The sequence below is a fragment of the Callionymus lyra genome, chromosome 1 (genome assembly GCF_982586985.1).
Source record: "Callionymus lyra chromosome 1, fCalLyr1.hap1.1, whole genome shotgun sequence".
Classification (NCBI taxonomy): Eukaryota; Metazoa; Chordata; class Actinopteri; order Syngnathiformes; family Callionymidae; genus Callionymus; species Callionymus lyra.
The window spans coordinates 47,080,412-47,102,401 of NC_141818.1; the positions used below are offsets into that span (position 1 = coordinate 47,080,412).

Below are 21,990 nucleotides of genomic sequence, written 5' to 3' on the forward strand. Positions count from 1 at the left end.
AATACTAGCATGTTCAAATAAAGCTCAGCATGAGAGGACACGATCCACGCACCTCCAGGATGCTGTAGTCGGTTCCTTTGGCGAACATGACGGTGGCGTGGCTGGAGAACGTCCTGAGCTTCAGAGACAACTTCATCAGCTCCTTATTCTCGTTCTCCATCAGCCGGTACTTGATGTAGCTGCTTCCGCTGAAGGTCAACGAGTGGCCGTCTGTCGAGAAGAACGACGATCAGAACAAGAAGATCGACGGAGAAGCGTCGATGAAATGTTACCTGTGCATTTGCCTGTTCTGCTCTCCGGACACACACAAGTGTACACAGTCTCTCTGGGATCCGCTACACACTCCATCCCTTCGGGACATGGCTCGCTCTCACACACAGTGTTCAATGAGGGACATTTTCCATCTAGAGGGCGCCAAACACACACGGTTAGATGATGTGGATCCATGCCGGGGGGGGGGGGGGCAGCTTCACCTTCGCACTGACACGTCGCTGCTCTCAGGTGTCGTGGGGTGACAAAGCTGAGGCGGGCGGTGCTGTGGGTGGACATGGCGGTTCTGTCCAGGGTGACGACCTCATCGCAGAAGCGCAGCGGGCAGTCCAGGCCGGCGCACAGCTTTTGCACCACCCTTAAAATCCGGACGCCGGTCATCTCCTCGATCACCGCGGCGGAGGAATTCAACTTCCGGAAAACAACCTGAAGGGATGAAGAGAAATGTGTTTTTAAATGAAATTACTGGCAAAGATCAAAACGGCCTTGATAGATGTAGGATATAAAATATAACAACTGTATATATAAATATATGAGCATTTTTTGTACTGGAAACATCCTTTGTAGAACCATGTGTGTGTGTGTTTGTGCGGCTGCAGCTGCGGTTCGTGTGCGTTTATAGATGCGCCTCAATAGCGATTTAATGACATCTTTGTTTGTATTAAACGCGTTTCGTTTATTGAGATTTGATTGTTAAGAAATCATTCATAGTCTTATACAGTGTGAATGTTAACATACAGTATTTGTTCTGTATTTATTGTAATATTTGTGTATTGTTATTTACAGATACCATTCTCTGGATGAATCATTGAAATACAACTCTATTGTGACAAATCTGGTGTCTCTCTAATCGGAGCGGCGGTTGTGAGCAGACACTCACCCGGCATTTAATAATGTGAGACGAAACATTCAGAACAACGATGATATAAAGGTTATTACTCCAAAAACCTTTTTGTCATACGTGAACGATGCATACAAGGACGTCGGAATTGCTGTGGCGAGCGAAACACTGAAACACGCGTCACTTCTATGAACTAATAAACACAAAATGAGCACAAGGGGTTTCTATAAAAAGCAATTTGCTTGAATGAGGAGAAGCTGTTTGTCATGTGATGGAACAGAAAAGCCCTTTTCTAGTGAAGAAAAACAGGCCATTATTGAAGAAATAACTTTGTTTACTTTCTACCCTCACTTTTTTTTTTGTTTTATTTGATTTAACATATAGAGTTCGTTTTTTTTTAACTATTGTCCTATAAAGGTTGTTGCATTGTTATTTATTGGTTTGTGTGATAAAAAAAAGTAATGAAAAAACTGTGTTCATGTTGCTAAAGGTAAAAAGAATTTGGCAATAATCTGAACTGTTGAAACTCTCAGATAATTATCAGCCTCAAAAATGATGGTCGGTGCAGCCCTACTTATTAGGGCACATGAGTGTTTTCCTTTCATAACGTCTCACCTCCTGTGACTGATAGGGGGTGCCAGACCTCTCCAGAGTCAGCAGAACATCCAGATCTCCTTGCTCCGAAGTCTGCAGACTCACCAGCTGGACCTCACTCCTCCTCACACCTGCGATGTTCCTCAGGGCTCTCTGGAAGTTACGCCAGTAGTCTCCTATGAACTCCTCAGCTGCGATATTCCCGAAGCGTACGGCGATGGAGTTGTCGAGCGCGTGGCGCGTGGCCTGCCGGACGTGCACGTTCACGTCCGCCGCCGTGGTGAAGCGGCCGTCCGTCACGGTGACGTTGAGAGGATAGTGGCCGACGTCGAGCGGCTGCAGGGCGATGACTTTGCCGTCGGAGGCCGAGACCGAAAACATGGCGTTGCCGGAGGACGGAGCCAGGCTGTAGGTCAGCGTGTCGTAGATGTCCTGGTCGGTGGCGTGGATCTTGCCCAGGACCCCGCCGGGGTATTCGTCGCTGGCGGTGGAAACGAAGACGTCCAGCGGGAGGATGGCGGGAGGAAAGATGCTCTCCTCGATCACTCGCACGCCGATGAAGGCCGTGGACGAGAGCTGAGGTTTCCCGCTGTCCGACACCTAAACATAACAACAACTTTGTAACTCCGAGTAAATCTTTGTTGAGCAAACATGCAACTGAATCAGCTCCAGCTCCGGCTGGACCTTCATATCCATGAACCCACTGCACTCGTGTCTCACCCGTGCTTGAAGTAGGTAGTTATCTTTCTTCTGCTTTCTCAACAACCCTGTTGAAATCAGAGCTCCTTGCGGATCGATGTGGAACGCGTCGTCCGTGTTCCCGTCCACGATGGCAAAGGTGAAAGGTGGTCCGTTGTAAGAGGCGTCCCCGTCGGTGACCATCAGCTGAAGAACACTCGTGCCTTCGGGTCGATTCTCCTGTGGAATATAAAAAGGCTTGGTGAGCACATATGAGGAGGCTTTTGTCGGCTCTTCATTTGTATTCACCGATTGTTTTTTATACACATACAATGATGGATGTACATTATTAGTGGGTGTTTGTTTATTGTCTTCTATCACTTGTTGTTCTCAGTGATGTTAGGCTGTACATTAGGATTGGTATCATACATGTTTTATCCATGACCAGTTCCAAACCGGAACTTGAAAATGTGCTTAAAGAATGAAAAAGATCATATTTATAAATGGTCTTTTATTAAAATAACCTTTGATATGTTGCCATTGTAATACACTATATCAGAGTTATGCTCTTTTAATATTATTCTGGGTCTTAATTGTCAATTGTAACTAACGTGAGTAAAGTTAATCACTGTCATGGCTATATTTTTAATTACAGGTTAAATCTTTGTATTTTAGATAAAAATATACACGTAAAAATGACACCAAAACTGAAATAATGCACCAAAATATGAGTTGCTTTATGGTCTTGTTACTGACACAGAACTTAAGAAACATTCCCATTTAAAAAATGTAAAATATGTTATGTTCAATATATGTTTAAATATATAATCTCTAATTATTATGTGTACTACAAAACATATTTATGAAGTATTCATAATGTTATTTAATAAAAAGCCTAACTATTTTTTATTATTATTATTTTTGAACCCATGTATATTCATGGTTTTTCTTGTAAATAATCTTAACATACTACTTAACATGGTTAATTTTTATTCACTCACACGTTTATCTTTACACCATTTTGTGGAATATTTAATTAAACTAAATAAATCAAATGAAAGCACTAGAAAAGTGGTGTAGTTTGTATTGAATACTATGTTTCTTCTTTTTCATCTAAAAGGATTAATTGATCAATTGGATCCAGACGATCATTGTCTCGATTTATATTCAAGCTTCATTCACACAAATTATTTTCTGAACAAGAGCCTTTAATATATGCGCCTTGTTCAGCTTCTACCGTCTCCTTGATATTCTACTCATGGTCTTCCATTATTCCTTCATGTTAATCCTTTGTCTACTTCAATACTTATTCTTTTGCTCCCGATCTCATTTCAATTCCCGTCAGGTGTAATCGAGCATCGGCCTATTTTCCCTCCTCACCTGGATGATGAGGCTATAGTTAGCCTGGGAGAACAGAGGTGGGTTGTCGTTGACGTCCGAGATGTCGATGTTGATGACGGCGCTGCTGGAGAGAGGAGGGACCCCGTTGTCTGAAGCCAGCACCATGAGGGTGTACCCTGAAGTCTGGAGAGTCAACAGCGTTCTTTTAGGCAGATATTCATGGGGATCGTGAAACATAAGCTGTCAAAGAATCTTTAACGGCTTCACTTCTCTACAATACTAATGAACAGAGGTGAAAAAAAGTAGAAGTGAAAGTTTAAATTTCACTAACTTTCTTCTCACTCTCACGTCGACTAAGGATTGGGATTATTTTCAAAATAATCTGTTCCTTTTAAGCGTTATAGGCAGTAAGACCCTCTCTACCTTTGTAATGCTGCGACTGGAGCTCAGTTGTTTACGCTTCATCTTCGTCCAAAAAGACACTTAAAAAACATCCAAATACCTCCATACTTCTCGACTGTGAGGTACCTCTTCTATTTAAGCCTCAACGAGAGGAATTGATCAGAAAAATACTTTTTTTTCCATATAATTATGATTAGGCAAGTTTTTAAAGCTGTCAATATTTTGCTTCTCAAGTGTCTGCTTACTTTTTCTCTATCAAGCTGCTGAGCAACTTTCAACTCTCCCCTGGTAGGATCGATGCTAAAGGGGCTCCCTTTGTTGCCGTCCACAATGGAGTATCGAACGTGATGGTACCCCGGACCGTCGGCGTCCTCAGCAAAGACCTGCCGATCAATAAATCATTAGGGATTTGTCAGTTAGGAACAAACACAAAACAATGTTAAATGCTATACTTAATCTGAAAAACACATTGTTCAGGTAACAATTTACAAATGACACCCCAGAGGAAAATGTTACCACAAAATACGTGTAATTACACACGATAATCCTTACGTTAGTCTCCAAAAATGTAATTGTAGTAAAACCTCAGCCAAGATATTTCTCTTTTTTTTAAACAATGACCTGAGGTCAGGGGGAGTGGCAGCCACTGAGGCGAAGAGATCCAGACTTCCTGCCCCCTGGAAACCTTCATCTGCAGCATCAACCAAGGTCAACTAAGGTCTGACACTTTTCTGACAAGATGCCACAGTGGCCAACTTTCATTAACTTGCGTTTTTAAAATGACATGTCAGATTTTAATTTGATATGTAATATGCCATTTGATATGGTATTTATATTACAAAAAAAAAGACTTATTTTTGTTAGAAAACGTTAATTATTTCCACAATTGAGGGATCAAACTACTTCAAAAGGTAATATTTTGACATTGAATACGTTGCTCAGTTTAACGACTGTATTTACACCAGGTACGGTGAGATGTTTTTAAAAAGGGATTTTCTTCACTCAAGGACTCGCTGCTTGACGATGATCTTAAGGGATTATAAGTCTTTAATTAAACAGACATTTGTTCCCGCATAAGAACAAAGTGCAGCGAGCATGAAGAGCATGTAGTCCAAAATTAACTGAGTTAACCAGGTGTTGATTAGCCACAGGTGCTGACGCATGACGGCACTTTAAATAGGTAGAAAACAAGCAAATAATGTCAAAGGAGAGGACATCCTGGAGAACATCTCTCACCGTCAACACTGTTCTTCCCAGCTCTGCATCTTCACTGACGACAGCCGTGTAGACAGCCTGACTGAAGACGGGTAGGTTGTCGTTGACGTCTGTCAGGTTGATGTTGACAGTGGCGATGTCGCTGAGAGGAGGTGAGCCGCCGTCTGTAGCTTCTACTGTGATGTAGTATTCATGAGAGGTCTCGTAGTCCAGCGGCTCAATCACAAAAATGTCGCCTGAGAGGGAGAAGACAGTGGTTAGCCGGGGAGACGCTGGGATGTGACGCTTATTGTTATATTGTCACATGTCTCAAGAGGGAATTTTCTACCAAGTTTAGACTCAAAAACAGTCTCGCAATATTAGAGAATACATGGAAAGTATGGAAGAATTTTTGTGTAAGATGAAGTTCCCTGTCAGCTTTACTTCATTCTGACACTAGTCTTGGTCTCCTGGGCTCCCTCGACAGTAGCACGGCACACACAGGACTACAGCTCATTTACCTGAACCTCATTATATTTGGAACAAAAAGCATACAACAAAACATGACAACAAAATGTTCCCGGTCACTTACTTATTCTAATATTATATCTCTACTCTATCGTCTCTGCTGTTTTTGGATCGTTTCTGTTTGAGCTCTTGTAAATGAGTCATATTCTACATATTTTTTTACTTTATCGCTTTTATTTCTGCAACTCATGCGTCCCACAATGAGTCCATATTTCACAAGGAACTCTGAGTGAAGAAACTATACAGAGTAAACAATTAAATTAAAATAAAACTGAGAAAGAAGAACAAAAAATAATCCAACAAAAACAATATTAAAAAAAACGTTTGTTTACATTTAATGCAACCGAAACATCAAGTAATATACTATATAGAAAATACTAGGTGTGTCTGAGTGTGTGTTGATGAAGCTTCATGAAACAGTGTCATGTTGTTCAGAGGTCAGTAGGTGGCGCCATCAGTTTAAAAATGATGTTTCATTAGAACAGTTGTTCAAAACAAAGGAAAATAGTGCAGAAACCGCCATCTAGTGGACTCTGAAAATAATGACACTGCTTCATGAAGCTTCATCAGACCATCACTAGTGTCATCTCAGGGACAAGGTGACTTGAAGGCCTGAAAACAAATGTGTTTTGTGTCAAGGTGAACAACCACCACCACTGCGTATGTATTTATTAAAGCCATGGAGCTCGTTCACCTTGACCCAGAGACAACAGAAGGTGTTGTCTGTAGAAAAACTGGTACTCAAAGAATATACTGTTCTTTATGGTCTATCAAGTAGTAATTAAAGTAAAGAAATGAAGACACATACCCGAGTGTTGGTTGACGCTGAACATGCCGTGCTCGTTCCCACTGATGATGCTGTAGGAAATGTCTCCGCCGGCCTCCATGTCTCGACTGGCGGCCTGCACTCTCAGCACCTGGGTTCCCACAGAGACGTCCTCGGAAAGCGTGGCCGTGTATTCCCGATGCTCAAACACCGGCGGGTTGTCGTTGATGTCCAGGACCGAGATGACGACGTGACAGAGGGACGAGAGGCGAGGCGAACCCTGGTCACTGACTCGAGCCCTCAGGTCATAGACGGCCTGGACCTCTCTGTCCAGAGGACGCTCAAGACTGATCACTCCGGTGCTCTCGTCGATGGAGAAAAATCCATCTGCAGAATCCACTAATGAGTAGAGGATGTTGCTATTTAGACCTGAAACAAGAGGTTGGTCATTATTAACTATTTGACGTTCACATACAGAAATACGCAATAAGACAAATATTGATCACAGGTATACTTGCAGGGCATCTCTTTAAGAAGGTGGTTGTTATGCCAATGAAGACATTTCATGGCCATTTATCATGCAAGTGCCACTTTCCTGTGCTACTCTTTTTATGTGGCAGAACTAAGTGCCACTAATGCTCAAGTGGTGTCTCATCAGAAATCAGAAGTTTCAGCAGATATTTCCACTGGCGAGCATTTTCATTTGTTCTAAAGTTATAGTTTCATTCATCACATTATATATAATATTATATATGCATGTTTAAGGCTTTTTGAGAAGACGTCAGGATGGTAACTAATGTATATGGTCAAAGTTTTTTGAAAGCTTTAAGTGGGTATCTGTTTTTCAATAACAATGTAATAACAAATAATATAGTATTACATTCTAAAACGATATTCAAATCAACCATATACAGTGTTATTAGTTATTTAAACGTACAAGACTGTGTCCCGATCTATCTATCAATCCAAAACTTGAAATAAATTAACATGATGATTGTAAACTAGTGTGTTGATGAAGCTTCATGAAACAGTGTCATGTTGTTCAGAGGTCAGTAGGTGGCGCCATCAGTGAAAAAATGATGTTTCATTAGAACAGTCGTTTGAAACAAAGGAAAATAGTGCAGAGACCGCCATCTAGTGGACTCTGAAAATAATGACACTGCTTCATGAAGCTTCATTAGTACCATCACTATTGTCAAATGTCATAATGTATTTATAAAGACGTGTAAATGTATTATAATGTCTTGTGAATGTGAGTCCAAAGAACTGTTTTAATATATAACTGTGCAGTGGTAAACTGTCTATCATCTGAGGTGGACATAATCATATCAAGAGCCAGACTGATGGAAGTCATGTGAAAACACATTCCTCTCTGGAATTTGCTGTGGCTGTTTAGTTTATCAGAAATCAAGGGCATGAGTCTGGAGTGTCTGTCTGGTTCGACTGCACTCTCGCTGATAAGTCCTGTGTCTGAGAGGTTCTAGCAGCGGAAGGACTGAACAGCAGCAAACATATCCTATCCAAGTGGGCAGCAAGATCACAGGAACCTGAAGCACCTGAGTGCCAAAAGACTCAGAGTCAAACATTGATTGAAGATGAAGCGACTTCATTTCTCTTTGGTTTGCATATCTTTGGCGAGGCTTGACTGAAGGCTCGTGAACTAGGTCTAATCACATTGTTAAATCTGACTCTTGCTCGTCTTTTAAGAGAAGCCCATGTTTAAAAAAAAAAGGTCAAGACACTTTTAACCCAGTACAGATTATTTCTGGGTTGAGCATAAAACATTGGAATACAGATTAAATGAGAGATTCCTACTTGTTAGGAGAAAAGTATTTCAGTGGATAGTGGATAGTGTGGTTTATTGTGCCAGTTAGTGTTATAAAATGAACAATGGAAGCTTTTAAGACTGGACATTGTTTAGTTATTTCCAGTGAAAAAACATCAAAGATTTCAAATGGATAATATTGACTTCAAGATGTCACACTTTTTTTTTCCTACTGTAAGGCTCATAGAAATCCAGGCATATTTGTCCTTAAAAAAGACCAAAATAGAGATCCATGAGATTCTGGCAAGCTCTGAAGTATAAAAAAAACATTAGAAAAATGGGCCAGAGTAGGAAAGTGTGATTTTTTTTACTTTGACAGTAAATGTTTTCTTTCAGCAAAATGGGCGGTTATACTAAACTGGAGGTTTAATCGGAAATGACAGGCCAAAAAGCCTCCTGGCTTAAGTCCTGAGGAGCTTATATGTCTGTTACTGAATGGTTTAAGTTCTCAGTCTTATCTCCTCATGCTCCTCAATGCTTGACAAAGCTGGCTGAAAGGTTAGTTAAAAGAAAAGCCCTGTGGCTGTGTACCAGGCAGTAGGAAATTGCAACGGACCTTCACAGCTCAGAGTGAAGAAAATCATTAGAGTGTAATGAAGCTATTAATTGTGAGGGCACTCGGTCGTGAAATTCCATGTTTTCTATAATTCCACATGCCTATTAAATGTGATGTCGATGTATGGCCGCAGGACTACAGTGTAGGGTTTTTCCATTACCCTCAGGTTTACAGTGTGTAAGGTTGTAACTACTTTTGCAAAACTCAGGTAACATTGACACGGAATGTATTTGCATCAGTCCTCACCTTTGTCCACGTCAGTCGCCTGCAGTTTAGCCACGTATGTGCCCGTCTCCGTGTTCTCGAAGATGGTCAGGGTGTAGGGATCGGCGGAGAACTCGGGCGCGTTGTCGTTGACGTCCTCCACGGTGATGTGGACGTCCGCCTCGCAGTAGCGGCCTCCGCCGTCCACCGCTCGCACTTTGAACCTGTGTTCGCTCTGCTCCTCTCGGTCGAGCGGCTGCAAAGTCTTCAGCTCGCCTAAGAGAACATATCGAAGGAGTTTCGCTTTAACTCGACACAGAAAAACATCAAGTCATATTGAGTTCCTGACATTTGCCACAGGTTCAAATGAGAAACTGAGGAAACTCAACATGAAAGAACATGATCATGTATTTTTATAAAGCTTCTCTAACTGCTGTACTTCTCTGACATTAAGTGCTGCCTCTAATTAGCCTGGTTGAGAAAAAAAAGCATCTTATTTTTCATCTTTCTAGGAGTTGAAAAGCAGAGTGAGACTGCACCTAACCCCAGTGATGAATATCTCTCCAGTATAACTGAGGAGCTAATTGTAAAGTCAAGCATATGTTACTGTGATTATGAAAAAGATGAAAAGGGTTGGAACAAAATGTTAACGACATCATTCTTTCAGAAGGCGATCATAAAACCTGTCATAAGATAGTTTCTCAGCTCCATGTTGGTTGGTTTAACCAGTAGTCAGCCACTAGGAGGTAACCATGTGGTAATACTTTCAACTAAAAATAACAAGTCAAGAGTACAGCATAGTTGTAGCAGTAACCTCATACCCAAAGCAAAATAAAATTTCAGAAAAGCTAAACATTAAAAAAAAGGTCATATAATGTAATTCAATGTTGATGAAGCTTCATGAAGCAGTGTCATTATTTTCCACTAGATGGCGGTCTCTGCACACATCATTTTGTAACTGATGGCGCCACCTGCTGACGTCTAAACAACATGACACTGCTTCATGAAGCTTCATCACACCATAACTACTGTTCTGTGGCAAGAAGCGAGCGTGGGCTGAGATAAAACCACGTACTGCCTCCATTAGTTTCAACTGTTTTGCACAAACTTTGAAGTAGGTCGTGGTTTGATCAACGTTGGGCGCTAAAAAAACCCGCCACCAGTTCCACACCACATGTTCATTAGCAGTGAAGCGAGGGGAGCTTTCATCGCAAGTACATCTATTTTAAACTTTGACATTTTTTTGATGTCCTGGAATAGTCCCAGACAAACTGTTGTTTGTGCTTCTGTAAATGTTTAATGGTCCACAGGAAATCAAGACATTGTTTATTTAAAAAGCCCCGCATGAAATACACACCTGTGTCGGAGTCAATGAAGAACAATTCTGATCCACTTCCGTGCAGCTCATAGGAAATCTGGGCGTTTGAGCGAATGTCTGCGTCAGTAGCAAAGACCTGCAGGATGAGTCGACTGGCAGGGTAGTCCTCTGGGATGCTCTCGCTATACACAGACTGTAAAAAAAAACAACAGTGAAGGGACTCTGTTTGATTAAATAAAATGTATTTGATCAGACCTTGTCACAGACTGGACTGTTGTCGTTGGCGTCCAGTACTTTGACCTCCACGATGGACTTTGCTGTGAAGATGCCATCGCTGGCGATGATGTTCAAAAGATAATTGTCCTTTTCTTCACGATCCAATGGCTTCCTCACCGAGACCTTCCACTCATTCTGGATGTGTTCAATAGCAAATTGACCGAGAGGGTCGCCAGCTGTTACGAATAAAAAAAAGACCTTTTAACAATTTTGCCGCACACTGTGTATCATAATAGGCAACATTACACTCACCAGTGATAAAATAGGCCACTTGCTTATTGGCGTCTTCTGAATCGTCGTCGGTGGTGCTCAATATAGCGATCACGCCACTGGGAGGTGGATCATCTTCACTGACTGTTCCTTTGTAAATCTCTGCGGTGAATCGGGGCGGGTTGTCGTTCTCGTCGGCGACGGTCACCTCCACTTTGGTGCTGGTCACATGCTGGATTCGATCGCCTTGGTCTGTGGCTAGCACGGTGATGAGATATTTGTTCACTTTCTCACAGTCAAGATCTTTTAAAGTGGTTATCCAACCCGTTTGACTGTTGATGGCAAAAAGTTCGGAGATCTCGGGGACATCCTGCTGAGCATCGAAATTATAAAGGACATGCCCATTTGTTCCTGAATCCAAGTCATTAGCTTTGACTTGAATTACTTGTGATCCACTTGGGAGGTTTTCCAGAATGACCGCCTCATACGGACTCGACTCAAAAACAGGCTTGTTGTCGTTCAGGTCTTTCACCTGAATGTTTATATTTACAGATGCAACAACCTCATAATGCTCTAGCTTGGACTCTGCAAGCAAAGTCATTTGGTACCACTTTGTAGTCTCATGATCAAGGCTTTTCTGGACCTTCAGAGCGCCAGTCTCCTGGTCTACAACGAAAACTTCATTTGCATTGCTCTCCGGTGTGTTGCCTCTCAGAAGTCTGTAAGTGAGAGGGTGCTCGCTCTCGGCCTGAATCACATCAATCTCTGAGCCGATTGGAATGTCTTCAGCAACTGTGTAACGGTATTGTACTTCGGAGAACTTTGGAATTGGCGTTTCTGGAGGCACAATCCGGATGTAAACCCGCACGAGGGAGTGTTTTGGTGGATTCCCAGTGTCCTTTGCTCTGACAAAGAAGGAGTAGAGTTCACTTTCAAGTCCGATTAGACTTTCTTTGGTCGTGATGACACCAGAAGCAGAGTTGACCTCAAAGTTTTCTGCAACATTCTCTGCATCTGCCTCAATTGTATACTCAATGTCAGCGTTGCTTCCCTCGTCCATGTCCGATGCAGCGATTTTAACAACAGAGGTTCCCCTCGGGACATCGGATGCAATTGCTGCTTTATACTCAGAAGCCCTGAACTGCGGAGCATTATCATTGACATCGGTTAGAATAACATTTACAATGCAAAAGCCCACTTTTCCGCCACCATCTTTTGCTGTGACAAAAATAGGGATGACCTTCTCTATTGAATTCTCTCGATCCAGGGTCTCTAGAGTAGAAATCGCTCCATCGCCGTTGATAGAAAACTTGTCTTTTGCGAAATCATTAACGATCCGGTATGTTATATGTCCATATATGCCTTCGTCATTGTCAGTCGCTTTAGCCTCTGCCACCAGAGTACCAATGGGTGAGTTTTCCACCAGCTCGACAACATATTCCACTTGAGCGAAGGTAGGGTTATGGAAGTTTGCACCTATGACTTTGACGTCCACAATGGCTGAGCTCCTGAAAACACCATCCGTCACAGACACGTTGAGGTTGTACTTCGGTTGCATGTGTGGTCTTCTATGGTTCGAAATGGCGATGGCACCTGTTTTCTTGTCAATGGCAAAGTTTTGATCCTCATTTCCAGAGATGATAGCAAATTGCAGCTTGTTTGAATCTGAGCTGTCTGCATCAGATGCCTGGAGTTGGGTCACGAAGTGGCCACGTGACGCCAGTTCGCTGATGGTAGCTTTATACATGTGCTCTGTAAATAAGGGGGCGTTGTCGTTGAGGTCCGTCACATCTATGGTCACGATGATCTCGCTGGAGAGAGCTGGAACACCTCCGTCTACCACGTGAGCCGTCAGCACGTGCCGTTGAATGTCCTCATAATCGAGAGCTTTGCTTGTTGAAATGATCCCAGTTCTACGGTCAATGGTGAAATAGTCAGAACTCCCCCCGTTCTCCTCCACCAACTGATAGAACACCTCTTGGTTGTTTCCGGTGTCAGAATCTTTGGACTCAACTTGCAAGACCGACGTTCCAATGATGGCTGCCTCAGAAATATTAGCGTAGTAGGCTTTAGATAGGAAAATTGGCACATTGTCGTTAACGTCTTCCAGAATAATGTCTACAAAAACCTCAGAGTGTGCTCCGGTTAGAGAGTCTGTGGCTCGTATACTGAGTTTATAAGCAGGATGTGTCTCAAAGTCCAGAGGCTCAACAACGTGAATGACACCTGTGTTGAAATCAATAGAAAACTGTTTGAAAGGATCTCCTTCAGAGATGGTGTAAACAATACGTGGGCCTTCGGAGTCACTGGCTATTACATGAAGAATTGGTGTGTGCAACTGGATATTTTCAGGGATTTCAATCCTGTAAAAAGACTTTTCAAACACAGGCGTTGCCTTGTTCACGACTCTTATTGGCACTTCAGCTTCGGCTGAGAACGGAGCATCACCATTGTCCTCAGCTACGACTACAATCAGGAACTCTGTGTCGACAGCGGCGTTGTCAAACTTCTTCATCAGGGTAATCTCACCGGCGGAGCTGATTTTAAAATGCTCCTGGTGATGCTTAAGATAATAATGAATAGCTGCGTTTGGGCCCTTGTCTTTGTCCACGGCACTGACCTGTCGAATCACATGACCTTCTTCCGCGTCCACTTGAACCAGGGCGTGATAGGGCAGGTTCATAAACATCGGTGGGTTGTCATTGACATCCTCCACCCTCACAGTGACGACAACATGAGCTCCTTCTACCGATTTGTCCTCCTTGGTCACCTCAACAATAAAATCAAATTTGTCTTTAACTTCGCGATCAAATGGAATTCCAGTCGAAGAGAAAACCCCGGATGTGTAGCCTATTTCAAACCGACTATCAGGGTTCAGAATTTTGTAGAACAAGGGTTCATTGACTTGATTGCCAACAGCAGCAATGACGGCAAGAGTTCTCTTTTCCGGGGAATTTTCCTTCACATAGGCTTGATAGGATTCTCTGGTGAACTTAATCTTTCCTCCCTTGTTCTCTCTCACATTAATCTTTACGGTGGCAACGTTTGAAAATTTTCCATCAGAAACCCTGATCTTCAATTCATATCTGCTCCTCAGCTGAGTCATATTCAGCACAGATATTATGCCCGAGACTTGATCGATGTCGAATTTATCCCCTATATTGCCCTCGGATATTGAGAAAATGAGCTTGGAATTCGGTGCAGAGTCTAAATCAGTAGCGTTCACTTGGATAACTTCTACTCCTTTGTATGTCGGCACTATAAGCGTCGCCTCGTAGAGACCTTGACTGAAAACTGGAGAACGGTCGTTGATGTCAATCACCTCGACGGTGACGTTCGCGGCCGTGTCCGCAAACAGGCGTGGCATTCCCAAATCGTGGACTTGCACAGTGAAGCGGAAAAGATTCCTTTCTTCGTAATCCAAGGCGGTTGTAGTTCTTATCGCTCCAGTGCTTGAATCAATGGCGAAGTAGTTCAACGCATACGGCTCCACGATCCGATAGACAAGCATTGCGTTGTGGTCACAATCAGCGTCTACTGCTTGGATGACGAAAGGAGTGTTTTCGCGAGTCAGAACCACACTTCCGACGGGTGCGGACTCACTGATCACTCCTTTGAATTCCTTGTGGGTGAAAACAGGTGCGTTGTCATTTTCGTCCTTGATGTGAACGGTAAGCGTTGTGTTGCTAGAAAGTCCTGCCATGTTGGTGCCTTGGACGATGAGCTTGTACTGTGGCATCACCTCGTAATCTAAAGGCTTCTGGGTCACTATCACTCCGGAGTTTGGATTCACGTCAAACACGTTGTTAATGTTCCCGCCTTTTATCTGATAGAAAACAGACGACTGACTGACCACCGACACCAAGCTCACGAATCTCCCTGGTTGGGCCAGTTCACTGACTTCCGCAGAAAACTCCTTTTCAGTGAACCTGGGAGCGGCGTTGTCAGAGACAGTAACGAGAATGTTCACAGTGGCGGTGGTTGAAAGTGGGGTCGCGCCTTTGTCAAGTGCCTTGACGGTGAGTTCAAACGCGTTCTTGCTGCTCCGGCTGAGTTCCTTTGCAACAGTTATTGTTCCAAGAACTGGGTCGATGGCAAAGGAGTTTGCTACGTTTCCTGAAATACAGAAAAAAACGATTTAAACCTATTATATTCCGGCTTGATGTACACATGGGCCAGAACGTCACAGTATAGTACACATCAATAGATACATTGCGATTGTCTAAGTTGATGAAGTATTAAGAAGTTATTTTATTGATACATGTTATCGATAAAATAACACGCCATATCAATTAATTAAAAATCCATATCGAAGGTCATTGAACGCAAAATATGTTGTATTAAATGTATTTATTTAGGTGTCTCAGTAAAATATGTTAGTATTTAGTCACAAGATTCCTGACCACACTTGGGGCAATTTTATTTATGAAAAAAGTGCGGAAAGTGCAAGTAAGTAAGTCATTTTTATTTGTATAGCGCTTTTCCAGACCAGGGTCACATAGCGCTTAATTAATCAAAACAATACTCAATAAAGTATATACTTTAAAGGGCAAGATAAAATTGATATAGATTTGTATTCAAAGCTAGGGCTAGAATAAGCATTCTATTTGATTCCTGACATAATAGTTTCCAATCCCACAAGTGGGTCAATTAACTCTTTTCAAATAAGCTTTCTGTATGTTTTAGATTTAACGCTGCATGAGGACACTTTATAAAACAAACCCCTGAGGGAAAAGCTGTGTGTGATCTGACAATCTAGTCAATGTCCTTGACTATTCCATTCATGATCCGGCCCAGTGGGATGTGGAACTCAGCATGATTCATACATTTTTCCAAGATGACAGCTCGGAAACAATGGCGGCAGTGTTTGACACTTTTGTACTTTGTAGATTTGCCTGTTTTTACCTGACTCAATGCTGTAAATTATTTCTGCGTTCTGGCCTTTGTCTTTGTCCAGAGCCGCGACCTGCAGCACAGCCGATCCGACAGCCGCCGACTCGAACACGCGTCCGGAGTAGGGTGCGCCAATGAACCAGGGAGCGTTGTCATTGGCGTCCTCCACGTGGATCATAACTCGGACAAGGTTCCTCTTCACTGGAATGTCCTGATCTCGTACCTGTTGGGGAACGTGTGAATAAAAGCAGGAAGTGAAAATGACAATTTCACATTTGATTCCTTACCATGACGGTGAGAATATGGCTGCGCATCGTCTCGTGATCCAGGGGTTCAGCCGTGTACAGGGTTCCCGTTCCGGGATCCAGCTTGAACTTTCTCAGGCTGAAGGGATCTGTGCTGCTCAGGAGCGTGTAGGTCAGCTTGTTCTTCTCGTCTTCGTCCACTGCACTGATCTGCAACACTTCAGTCCCTGCAGGACTATCTTCGGGAACACTGACTTCATACACCGGCTTGGAGAAGTGAGGCCGGTGATTGTTGGTGTCAATGACACGGATTAGCACCTAAAAGATCACACAGAACACATCAAGCCGTCATTATATTTCTTCGAGGCATTTAAAGGCATGCCATGAATGGATAAGTACTCCAATTTTATGGTTGGCATTTCTGAGGAATTCATGTTATTGGCAATGGAAAAACAATTTGAAAAATGCAATCCTAGTTAAAGGTCAAATAATGTGTTGAGTTAAGTTTGTCTTAAATAGATCTTGGACTCTACTGTATCACCAGTATGTGTCTGTTTGTACAAATCTCACTTTTCATTGAAATATTTACACAAAATTTGCTCAAGCCCCACCCAATCCTCAAACGCATCTTTTTTCGAGCCAGCGGGTTGACTTGACCCACATGTTAAAGTAAAAATACCTCACTAAATGGTGTCAAATCTTGTATTATCTAATAATTCTTATATTATTGCATCGATCTTCCACCTTATCTGCGTTTGATGGATCTACTGACTCCTTCAAGAAACAGAAAGACATTTTTATTTGTTCGGGCTTCTTCCTACATTTTCTGGAACTCCTGTGTTTGTAGGCATATTTAAATGTGTATTTCTTTTGATTGTTCAAGCGCTTTGTGACCCTGGTCCAGAAAGGACTTACTTACTTACTTACACTAGTTGAAAGCGAGATATTTCTTTGTATGTGATTCAATTGTTTTTATCTTATTATTTGTTTATTTCTGTTCAATGAAGTGCTGATGACGTGATGAAGGACAGCTCCTTAACTCATTATCTGTTCCAAACGGCTTTCTCTATAATCGTTTTTACAAAGAATACGAAGAGGTTGTGCACTGACACGCAGGATCAATGCATTGGATGGAAAAAGCAATCGCCTGATGATTACTCTCGGTCGTAAAAGTTTTAAACATAATGAATGCTGAAGAAAGCTTAAGCGAGGGACTTGTCTAGAGTCCAGTTAATTAAACCCATTGCTAAATGGCAGCTCATATATTAAAGCTAATTCCAAATGTGTATTTGTTTTTTTTTACACGTTTTTATTTCAAAAATGCTTGCTCAGCTCAACTCCGTTTGATTCCCACACCAGTGCATTTTACTGGGACAATGTTTTATCACGGCAGACCACTCGCCTGTTGGACTTCCGACAGAGGTTTATGGTGAGATACTGGAATGCTGTCTGTGCTTTCCAACCAGCAAAGGGCTTCAAAAGCTTCCAAAACATGGTGAACAAAGGGATCAGCTCAGATTAGTCACCTGCATACCAGACACTAGGGGGGGGAAGTCCCATAAGCAAACGCACTCGGAGTCTTTGCCATTACACTGTGTGTTAAGCTCTGTCTGTAAACACCAGAGACAAATATAGACTAACTGACAGGAGTGATAACATTTACAATCTGCTGCTTTCTGTGATTTTGGCAGTCCTGCCGTGGATCACAGATGTCATCTAGGAGTGTAGGCGGCGCTGCCGGAGTCATAAGAGCTGGTTTCCAAATCTACAATAAGACACTGTTGTGCAGAGACTGTAATCTGTGATAAATGCACTTTTTCCATCAGTCATGAGTAACGACAGATACGTCTGGTGTGCCAACACAAGCGGCAGACTCACAATCGTTAAGATACGCACACACACATGAGATTTGAACAACTCGGTCCTTCCTACTCTACACACATTTAGACAATACAAGCGGTGCAGACCGTCTGAAGAGTGGCAGATAAAGGCAGTGTAAATCAGGGCTAAGGTGCGAGGAGCTGATAGTTTTGTGAGGATGAGGGAGAAAAAGAAATCCATATTGTCTTAGAGCCGTTAAACACAAACTTCCCAGTTCTTTCAAAGGAATCTGACATGGCTTCAAAGGGAATGGTTCTCCTTAAAAACACTAAATAGTGCAGCAGCAGGAACAATGGTGAAGACAGAACTGTGTAGTCTTTGTGCAAAGTCCACTGTCAGTAGAACTTTACAGGTGGAGATGCACAATGGAAAAGTACAGCAGGAATGTTTGCTGCCAAAGAGGTAAAGAGTGCATTTAAAAATGGTTTTGTTATTTGATTATTATTAAACATTTATATTGTCCTTTTCCTCAGTTTACAGTGTATTTGTAAAGTTTATACAATCTGACAATTTCTCGTAATTCTGCAATTTTAAAATCGAATCAACCAATTATTAACTATTAACCATTAAAATAAACAATTTCAAACCCTAATAGAATTTTCAACTGCTATTTAATTATTGCCAACCATTATCAAAAAACTCTCAACTGTAATCAATATATTTTAACTGTAATCAAACTATTTTCAATTGTGATTAAACTATTTTCGACTGTAATCAATACATTTTCAACTGTAATCAAACTATTTTCAACTATAATCAATACATTTTCAACTGTAATCAAACTATTTTCAACTATAATCAATACATTTTCAACTATAATCAATACATTTTCAACTATAATCAATACATTTTCAACTGTAATCAAACTATTTTCAACTATAATCAATACATTTTCAACTGTAATCAAACTATTTTCAAGTATAATCAATACATTTTCAACTATAATCAATACATTTTCAGATGTAATCAAACTATTTTCAACTGTAATCAATACATTTTCAACTGTAATCAAACTATTTTCAACTATAATCAATACATTTTCAACTGTAATCAAACTATTTTCAACTGTAACCAATACAGTTTTAACTGTAATCAATACATTTTCCAATGTAATCAAACAATTTACAATAATAATCCAAAATATTTGTCAATTATTTTAGTTGCAGTCTTTAATATTTCTGTTATTTATACTTTTCTATTTACTCAACAGAATATTGACTTAATATTAATGATATAATGTTTATTAATTTTTAACGTTACAGAAACAGATTTGTGCTTCCTCTAGAGCTCATAGAAAACATTGTATTTTGAGTTCTTTTTCTTCACAACATCTTCTTTGAGGTTTGATTCTAGAAGTGGGTTTTATTGCTTCATCCTCAATCGATCAATCAAGTCCGCTGAATGAAAAATAGTTGCTCTTCAATGCAGGCTTTGAGTCTTCAGGTGACACAGTTCAAATGAAAAGGCTCATGAAAAATGTGTTGGCTCTAATTCAACTACTTGAAGGGAGAAAGAGAGCTGTTGTAATGGAAACTAAGATTACACCCGGAACAGGAGACCTGGAACAGATTGCGAGCAGCTTGAAGTGCTGCTCAGCCAAGGAGCGATGAGGTGGTGATGGTCATGGGGGAGGGTTTGGAGGACTCGCCGTGATTCCAGCTCCTGGCTGCCACGTGACATCACCAGCAACGCGTCAAAAGACAGATGAAGACGGAGGTAGCATCCAGCGCCCTCTTTGACACGTGAATCACATGAACGTTGGAGTTGTATCTTCTTTTTTTTTGGGTGAAAAAAACACTACTTAGATCAAATGAGCAGTGATTTATGTAGAATTAACTGCTTATTGAGTTCTTATTGTGTGCTAGGATCGAGAGGAAACCCCAGTACCAGCCGGTAAATATGTATGCACTTCAACTTGACCCCAAAACAGGATTAACTAACCTTATTCCCTGCTTTTTATTCTACAAACAGACCGACCTTTCACTTTTCATAGTTGGCAAAATGTAGTACATATAAACTAAACAAAAAAAAATAGAAAGACAAAGAGGATTAGAAACCAGAAAGAAAGAGAAAACATTCCACAGAGCAAGGGAAATGGGCCAGCCAGTCTGGCTGCAGAGTTTCCACATGACTTTGATTTGACAAAGAGATAAGTCGAACATTCACGTGGAAAGCGGCATGTGTTTGATCAGGAAGATTAGCTCGGACCGCTTTTCAAAAGTACGCGAGAGATACGAACGCTTAAAGAAAACAAATGAGTATTGGATGATAAACAGTTAATGACTTGCTGTCGTCTACCTTTGAGGATTCAGGTCATCTGAGTCTGGACTTCAGGTTGCAAGGACATAACTAATATCACATCATGTAAGGCAGAGATGTTGGTTAATCCGTGGTAGGACTGCGAGATTATGACCAAAATGATAACCATGATAAAAACATCTGTACATCTATTGCATTACATTAAAACAATACCTAACCTTTTTTTACATACTGTAGGTCACAAAAACCTGCTTCTTTCCTTTGTTCTTCTTGTATTTTTAGGCAGTTTATCGATTTATGAACTGTGTGGTCGCCACCTAGTGGTCGGCGGACTCATGGTTGAACCAGTGCTGGATTAGTTTGCAGTGAATGTAAAAATTGTTGTAGAGAGTTAAGTAGTTTACGATTGAAGTGTGATTCATTTTATTACCCTAACCTGTCCGTACCAAAGGGTACCTTCATGACCGGTGTGATCTCTGGGTCAAGATGACCCAGTGACCTAAAAACGAATTATTTTCTTTGAGGTATCCCTTATGTTGCCTCTGATACCACCTCTCCGGCTTCCAGAAATACAGTGGCGGAGGTTGTTTATCTTGGCCCCTCAGACAACACAAGGGATACCTCAAACATAACCATTTGTTTTTGGGTCACTGGGTCTTTATGACCCAGAGACAACACAAGGGATACCTCAAACACAACTATTTGTTTTTGGGTCACTGGGTCTTCATGACCCAGAGACAACACAAGGGATACCTCAAACACAACAATTTGTTTTTGGGTCACTGGGTTTTTATGACCCAGAGACAACACAAGGGATACCTCAAACACAACAATTTGTTTTTGGGTCACTGGGTCTTTATGACCCAGAGACAACACAAGGGATACCTCAAACACAACCATTTGTTTTTGGGTCACTGGGTCTTTATGACCCAGAGACAACACAAGGGATACCTCAAACACAAACATTTGTTTTTGGGTCACTGGGTCTTTTTGACCCAGAGATAACACAAGGGATACCACATACATATTTGATATCGGGCCACCGGTTCACCTTGACCCTGAAATAACACAGGGTTAGGTATTTCAAGCAAATCTAGTAATAAAAAAACATTACTTGCTCAGAGCTCGAAATAGAACTTTGCCTGAAAACATCTACAGCGGTTCGTCGGACTTGATACCGAGGATGAACCAGAGAAAGAGAGAGAACCTTCAACAGCATGCTTGAGTCACCTTAGGGCAAGAGAATGCTCTTGGATAGAGGAGTGAAGATGAGAATGATAGTAATGTTTAAGTAAAACATGTTCATTGTTGAGGTTGGCATTCCCATCTGTACCCACACCTCTACTTCTGATCAGAAAAGGGCCAGAATCCAACAAAATTGTCGTTTTAATCTAAATAAGTCACGTTGAACGTTTCTAACTTTTCAGAAGCTTGAAAGTTTTCCCTCACCTGACCCGGTCACATGAGTCAAAATGCCCTAAACGTTTCTGTTCAAAGTGCTGAACGGGTGGACAAAAAAGTGAGACATTCAAAGAGCCGCTTCTTAAGGTCCAGCACAAAAGACACGAGTTTCAGCGGATGAGCGGCAAATGCCAGCGAAGGCGGCGCTTCGTCCAGGGCTCAGTGGAGCACAGCAGCCCGATGATGAAAGGCTTTATTCATACCGAGTGACAACAAATAGACTCTTTTCCAGCTACAGTGCTCTGAAG

General features: G+C 41.7%; 1 protein-coding gene across 4 annotated transcripts in view; it reads right to left on the reverse strand.

Moving 5' to 3' along the window:
* fat1a (FAT atypical cadherin 1a) overlaps window positions 1–21,990 on the reverse strand; it is a 65,347-nt gene that overhangs the window by 11,455 nt on the left and 31,902 nt on the right. For all 4 annotated transcript variants that reach the window (XR_015713499.1, XM_087810378.1, XM_087810374.1 and 1 more), the window contains 15 exons: window positions 16,184–16,459; window positions 15,909–16,119; window positions 11,046–15,119; window positions 10,773–10,969; window positions 10,557–10,710; window positions 9,242–9,475; window positions 6,657–7,043; window positions 5,363–5,577; window positions 4,372–4,509; window positions 3,764–3,907; window positions 2,426–2,623; window positions 1,727–2,305; window positions 474–696; window positions 273–404; window positions 53–210 (listed from right to left, as the gene is read on the reverse strand). Coding sequence is in view for 3 of the 4 variants with exons in the window: in XM_087810378.1 (XP_087666504.1) it covers window positions 53–210; window positions 273–404; window positions 474–696; window positions 1,727–2,305; window positions 2,426–2,623; window positions 3,764–3,907; window positions 4,372–4,509; window positions 5,363–5,577; window positions 6,657–7,043; window positions 9,242–9,475; window positions 10,557–10,710; window positions 10,773–10,969; window positions 11,046–15,119; window positions 15,909–16,119; window positions 16,184–16,459 (7,320 nt within the window). In the remaining variant the exon portion in view is untranslated. The remainder of the gene's footprint in view (window positions 1–52; window positions 211–272; window positions 405–473; window positions 697–1,726; window positions 2,306–2,425; window positions 2,624–3,763; window positions 3,908–4,371; window positions 4,510–5,362; window positions 5,578–6,656; window positions 7,044–9,241; window positions 9,476–10,556; window positions 10,711–10,772; window positions 10,970–11,045; window positions 15,120–15,908; window positions 16,120–16,183; window positions 16,460–21,990) is intronic.